Source organism: Vanessa tameamea, chromosome 28, assembly GCF_037043105.1.
Source record: "Vanessa tameamea isolate UH-Manoa-2023 chromosome 28, ilVanTame1 primary haplotype, whole genome shotgun sequence".
NCBI lineage: Eukaryota > Metazoa > Arthropoda > Insecta > Lepidoptera > Nymphalidae > Vanessa > Vanessa tameamea.
In genome coordinates this window covers 6550412-6557500 of record NC_087336.1, presented here as the reverse complement: position 1 = coordinate 6557500, position 7089 = coordinate 6550412, and the positions used below count along the sequence as shown (strand labels likewise).

Below are 7089 nucleotides of genomic sequence, written 5' to 3'. Positions count from 1 at the left end.
ATCAAATTCGGTTCAGTGACTTGGCCGTGATATAACAACAGGCAGACAAAAAGACAGACAGACAGAGTTACTTTCGCATTTATACATATATATCGAAACCGGAAAGTCATGGTCTGACGAGGTCCCGGGCACGATTCCCGGCTGAGTCGATGTAGAAAAAGTTCATTAGTTTTCTATGTTGCCTTGGGTCTGAGTGTTTGTGGTACCGTCGTTACTTCTGATTTTCCATAACACAAGTGCTTCAGCTACTTACATTGCGATCAGAGCAATGTATGTCATGTTGTCCAATATTTATTTATTTAAGGAAAGGACCGTGCGCGTGGACGCATGAACGCGTTAATTTGATATTCATCTCATGGAATCATGCATTGCGAGCGCTATTTATATGAACAATTTATTTTTTATGATATTCAGAAGCGGTCGGGCAATTCGGCTACGTTATGATAAGTGTTCACCACCGCTAAATCAAAATATACTTTATTCAAGTAGCCTTTGCAAGCACTTTTGAATTATCATTTTACAAACTATAATAAGTGAAGCTACCACCAGTTCGGAATGAAGATCCTACCGAGAACAATCGGCAAGAAACTCAGTAGTTACTTTAATCCATCATTCCAATTAGTGTATGTCAAATAAAGTACAAACATTTTTTGTATTGAGTAATATGCCTTATTTATCAATGTTTTTTGACGTGAGCTTTAAATTTTTCAATAGGTTATGTTATAAATAACTTTTGAACATTTTATTTCAATACAATACCATTTCATATTTGAGCCAGTGTAATCACAACCACAAGGGACATAACATCTTAGTTCCCAAGGTCGGTGGCGCATAGGCGATGTAAGGAATGGTTAATATTTATTACAGCGCCTTTGTCTATGGGCAGTGGTGACCACTTACCAGGTGGAACATATATTCATCCGCCAACAAATGCCAAAAAAAAACGAACTTTGCAATTCATATCAACTAAATATCCCTGAAATACCGATGTGTCAAATTTAAGATAAGGATATCAATATTGTTAGTTATCGAAAGATTACGATGACATGTCATACAGTGAGACCTCATCGTATCTCCCTCTTGGAATGTTGAAAGCCGTGTATTTTGATGCGCGTGTATATAAACTCGTTGCCGTCCGTGGCTTCGTTCGTGTTTTAGGTTTTGTTTGGTGTCAGGCATCAAAAAGTAGACTTGACTACCGAATTTCATCAATTCGATTCAGTGGGTTGACCGTGAATGAACAACAGACAGACAGTAACTTTCGCATTTACAATACTAAGTATAGATATAAATATCAGTTTGAAATAGAGAATACCCTTACATTTCAATTTTCAAGTGATTTTGGAACACCTGTAAAAAAGTAGGCAATTATCGAATTACTTATCATGACGATGACTTTTGGTCTATTGTGTATTTCTATTGTACGACTTGTTGGTGTCAAATAAATAAATATCTAACATTACATATTTTACGATATAGGTAGGCGGATCACCTGTAGGTGAGTGGTCACCGCCGCCCATAGACATGAACACTGTTTGAAATATAAACCATTCCTTACACCGCCAATGTGCCACCAACCTAAATTGCTACGTCCTTTGTGCCTGTATTTACACTGGTTCACTCGCCCTTCCCGGAACACAACAATGCGTATTGCTGTTTGGCGGTAGAATATATATCGATGAGGGGACCTACCCAGACGGCTCGCACAAACCCTACCAATAAACCATAGTAAGATATAACCTGGCGTAATTGATGTGCACTCCTTGCACCAATGTAACGGGTATCATATTCTCACAAGTCTGCGGTGAGTTTCAAGTTCGCCTCTCACAAAATAGTACAGAATAAGACGCGACGTGATCACGCGTGTCGTCTGAATCAGAGTGTGTATGATACATCGTTAGGCGATCGTTCGATTGCTTTGAAAAAACAAAAAATACATTTGACAGTTTCGGAACGATCGCCGAGAGCAATACTTCGAGAAACAATAGACCAAGACATTAGACATATTAACACGTGCGACTTTTCCTTATTATTAATTGTATCTCCGCGTGATCTCCACAGACTTGTGTCCGTACCAATTTTATTGTTTAAATTCAAGAATGTTTTATACATATATATTTAACTAGATACATATATAAATTCAATCTAATATTATTATTACGTACTGTGTTATAATTATTTCGCATAAACAGCCAGGTTACCGCAACCGGAAGTAACATTAATTTAGTACGGCAGCCTCTCGGAAACCACAGTGTCTGTTTTAAGGGACATTTTGATTTTACAATACCTTAAGCACGTTTTCGCTCTTTTTAAGAATATTGCGCACACGGGGGAGAGTTTAAACTAAAATTTATACATAGTATGCGTCACTTTTTTTTTATTTATTATCAACAAAGAATTTTGCTCCTTCATTCTGCCAAAGACAACAGACATCAATTTAACAAGTAAAGTGTTTGTTCAGCTTCTTTTTTAATTATAATAATGCAAAGGTATCCTCCAGTTAAGCCGCATTATTAAGCTAATCAATCGTTTTATATTTCATTACAAATGACCGCGGTCGAATTTCCACCAATAGGAGACTAATTTCACATTAACGGATTAGTCGATGGAGATCGACCAATGAGCGTTCAGATCAAATCCGAATTAGTTTATCCGTGTTTGACCAGCGTTCCAGAACAATGTAATTAAACTGTTACAGCTTCCTTGTATATTTATGGACCTAATATTCTAACTACTAGGTATACGAGATCATAATTATATTTGATTTCTTTGCTGTTATGATTTTTTTTTCACTTTTTATGGGAATTGTATTTAAATGGTTTGCTTTATAGTGTATGATGTGGTCTCCTTTAATTGAAGACACACAACTTGTAAACCTTAAATTGTTTAATATTAACAATATCTATTTATTAATTTATTTAAATACTTTATTGACAAAGTAAATGGGACAAAAGGCGGACTTAATGCCTAAAGGCATTCTCTGCCAGTCAACCTTTAGGTCAAACGGAAAACCATGAAGGCGGTAATTAATAATGAATTAACAATATATGCACATACTTATATAAAACTACATAAAAAAAAACATATACATACATATTCGTATAGTATCTACAAAATAAATATCGATATATACTGTCTATCATAAAAACATATATATATAATATAACAATAGTTACTTTAATAATAATAGTGCATAACAAAAGTCATAAGAGCTAGGGGCTTTATTCAGTGCGTATCTTTTTTTCGAGACTCACAAATAAAATAAATCAAACGTAATCTGAACTAATATGTAAAATGTATATAAAACATCACCAGAATATGCAGCGCTTTTCGGGAAGGATTCAGTATATAATATAAGTATGTACATTTTGATTGCGTACGCTTCGCAGTTTAACCCGCATTAAGTTTAGATCTTGACGTAAAGAAGCGCGTTGCGATGTGAGTAGAAGAATAAATTTTATACCTTTATTGCAAAGTGCATAAAAAATTACTAAGTATTCTGCCATCTCGAATGTTCCACCATATCAACTTACAATGACGTCATGCTTCGAGTATTGTCATCGAAACTTAACGTGTATACAAAATTTCATCCAAATCGGTTAAAGATATCCGCTTCAAAATCGATTAGCAAGATTCCACCCGCACATACGTATATACAGACATTGCAAGTTAAATAAAAGCTTTTGAAAAAACTTTTATTTGTTGCAACTTACAGTAAAACTCAATCACTATTTAAAAAAATCATAAATTCAATATAAGTTTACATCCTAAACAAACTGCTTGATATTTGGTGGTAGGGCTTCGTGCAAGCCCGTCTGGGTAGGTGCCACCGATTTATCATATGTGATGTGTTACGGTTCGAAGGGTGAGGGAGCCCCTGTAACAATATGCACAAGGGACATCTTGCATCAGCATCTTAGCTCCCAAGGTTGATTGCGCATCGGTGTGATCTATGGAATGGTTATTATATCTTACAGCGTCAATGTCTACGGGCGGTGGTGACCACTTACCATCAGGTGGCCAACATGCAATTACAAAAAAAAAACCATTCCTGTTATAAATAGGGATCAGTCAGTGTTGTGTTTCGACTCGACATACAACACTATACGTGAAATTTAAGTTGTCGGTCTCAGATTATCAGAAGGGGGACAGGCGAAGCGCGCGGAACGTTACAATGAAACCACAAAAGTACGAAACGTCGCGACGTAGTAACACGACGTCAAAAGTTCTGTCACTTTGATTACTAATTATTGATGCATTAGCAAACTGTATCGACTCACAGCGAAACTAACAAGAGCCGATATAGCCCAGTGGTTAGAATGCGTATATATTATATTAACCAATGATAGCCGGTTCAAACCCGGGCAAGCACCACAAGAATTTTCATGTGCTTAATTTGTGTTTGTAATTCATCTCATGCTTGTCACGTTAATGCGAAAGAACTCTGTCTGACTGTTACGCTTTCACAGCCAAATCACTGAAACGAACATCACGTGACAGCTTTAACCCCAAGAAAGGGCATGAGATTCTTTTATACGTCACACCTGACTGAACGATGAACCTTTAAAACGAGAGCAAAGCCGCGGGGGGCAACTAGTAAGAGATAATTGAAAAAAAATAATCCGTGTGATTATTTGTACATGAATAAAATCGTTTCCTGAACAACCAGTGTTCACTGCCGAAGTAAGCAGTCTCATTATATACGTTACACTGTCATAAATATATATATTATTAACAAAAAATCTAGACAGCGCGATTCAGAAACTTCAGAAATAATTCAACGCCATCTTTTAACAACTAGTCTTACCTTAAAGTTTCCACCATTGAGCCACGTGATGAGCGCGTCCAGCAACGGGCCCACGATCTCGTGCGTGATCTCTTCGCGCCGGACGAGCGCCGCGAGCCGCTCGCCGAGCTGCTGGCGGAGGCGGGGGTCGGGGCGCACCAGCAGCGGCAGCGCCGCTTCCAGCGTGGCTGGTTGAGGATAGTGTGCCATCTGACGGAACGATCGTTACATGAGACGCTTCATCTTGACATCCCCATCCAAGCACACACAAATATATTCATTTTATAACTTTGAATATTCTAAAGTTAGTGACTGTTTTGTATTAATAATAATATTATAAATAATATATTTTCATGGTAATTTCTCATCATGTCTCGTGCGGCGTAGTATGTGATTTTCGCGAAACAATCCGTGCCCTGTCGGCACGACTTAAGGCCAAAATAAAGCTAAGGATATGGTGCTGTTGAAGTTCCTAAGCTAGGTCTCCTTCACACAAAAACATTTCTAGGTACATAGACCACACCAACCAAAAGACCAACTATGTTACAGATAATCTGTTCATCCTGCCTTCGTTCTTCGTGAGCAAGCTGTTCGCTCTAACGAAAAATCCCTCAAATACTTCTACTTATCATTAGCAATTAATAAATATAAATCTGACATTCAAAACGGGCGATTCCGTCCACTTATCATAAATTGCTCGTCTAGACTACCTATTATTAATAGAACCAAAATTAATATAGATAACAAGTCCATCACAGACAGACTAACTGGCCATCATTAATATTATCTTTCCTCTTTATAATGCGAGATGGCCCAGTGGTTGGAAGTGAATCTTAAACGAAGATAGCAGGGTTGAACCCTTGCCAGCACCTGATTTCGTGGTCGATAAAGGAACACATCGTGAATAAACCTGCATGAGTCCGATTCAAATCTGTTATATTCTTTAATTAAGCCGAGATGGCCCAGTGCTAAGAACGCGTGCATCTTAGCCGATGATTTCGGGTTCAAACCCAGGCAGGCACCACTGAATTTTCATGTGCTTAATTTGTGTTTATAATTCATCTCGTGCTCGGCGGTGAAGGAATACATCGTGAGGAAACCTGCATGTGTCTAATTTCAACGAAATTCTACCACATGTGTATTCCGCCAACCCGCATTGGAGCAGCGTGGTGGAATATGCTCCAAACCTTCTCCTCAAAGGGAGAGGAGGCCTTTAGCCCAGCAGTGGGAAATTTACAGGCTGCTAATGCTAAAAAAAAAAAAGGAATATACTAATATTCCTATTTACCCCTCCCTTTAAGCCTATCACTTGTGTTAGGAGGGGGGACGCCATCGCTAGGCCTCCCGTATACCGTTGCACTATTGTCGCTTAAATGTGTGTTGGAACCGCGCTGAAGCCGCGTTGTGGAATACGCGACTTTCCTCAATCCAGACACAGAGGAGGCTTAAGCTCAGCAAGAGAGACATCAACGGGCTATTACTCTTAACATTTAGAGCCTTACCTTTTAGCAAATCAGCTTCTCCGATAAATCCAAGAGTTCCTTGCTCGTATCACAGAATGTCCTCCATATAACAGTCATTGCACACGCGGTGGCGCCACTTTAACCCCCACGGCACCGGCACTCGAGCGCGAACACAGAAACGGCACCGAACGAACACTTAGCACAAAACTTTATCACAAATCCTGGCGATGACGTCACTGTCATACGTCATCTCCATTTACTGATGTCTTCGTTGCTAGAATAGAAACATTCTTATTATTAGTATGTTCCTCGTCATCAATGAAGGTCGCAGGTTCAAAACCCAAGATTTAATAGCCGAAACATTCAATTTATAAAGATGAACTTCTAAAAAATAATTTAAACATAGTACTCATATGGAACAGATTAAAAATCGATGATTATGTCTAGTTTTAAAATCCTACACAAATATATACAAGGCTCGTGTTGTTTCGTCACACAACAAACTCGTAAACACAGTCACATATCGACACCTAGCTTCTAGCGCTCGGACTTCCATGACTATATGACATACATATATTTATATATATTATTATCACAAATATATACACAATTGTTAATTTGCTATATAATTAATTAATAATGATGACCTCCGTAGTTGAGTAGAGTGTACACCGGTTTTCATGGGTACGCCACTCCGAGGTCCCGGGTTCGATTCCCGGCCGAGTCGATGTAGAAAAAGTTAATTAATTTTCTATATTGTCTTGGGTCTGGGTGTATGTGGTACCGTCGTTACTTCTGATTTACCATAACACAAGTGCTTTAGCTACTTACATTGGGATC

The 7089-nt window shown here is 38.3% G+C and overlaps 2 protein-coding genes across 5 annotated transcripts in view; both read right to left on the bottom strand.

Annotated features, from left to right (window-relative positions):
- LOC113391780 (aldo-keto reductase AKR2E4-like) overlaps positions 1 to 7089 on the bottom strand; it is a 168458-nt gene that overhangs the window by 103311 nt on the left and 58058 nt on the right. The window lies entirely within an intron of this gene.
- LOC113391928 (CLIP-associating protein) overlaps positions 1 to 7089 on the bottom strand; it is a 46985-nt gene that overhangs the window by 28757 nt on the left and 11139 nt on the right. For all 4 annotated transcript variants that reach the window (XM_064219566.1, XM_064219568.1, XM_064219569.1 and 1 more), the window contains exons 2-3: positions 6289 to 6523; positions 4808 to 4996 (exon numbers count right to left, since the gene is read on the bottom strand). In XM_064219566.1, coding sequence (XP_064075636.1) covers positions 4808 to 4996 — 189 coding nt within the window. In that variant the 5' untranslated portion in view covers positions 6289 to 6523. The remainder of the gene's footprint in view (positions 1 to 4807; positions 4997 to 6288; positions 6524 to 7089) is intronic.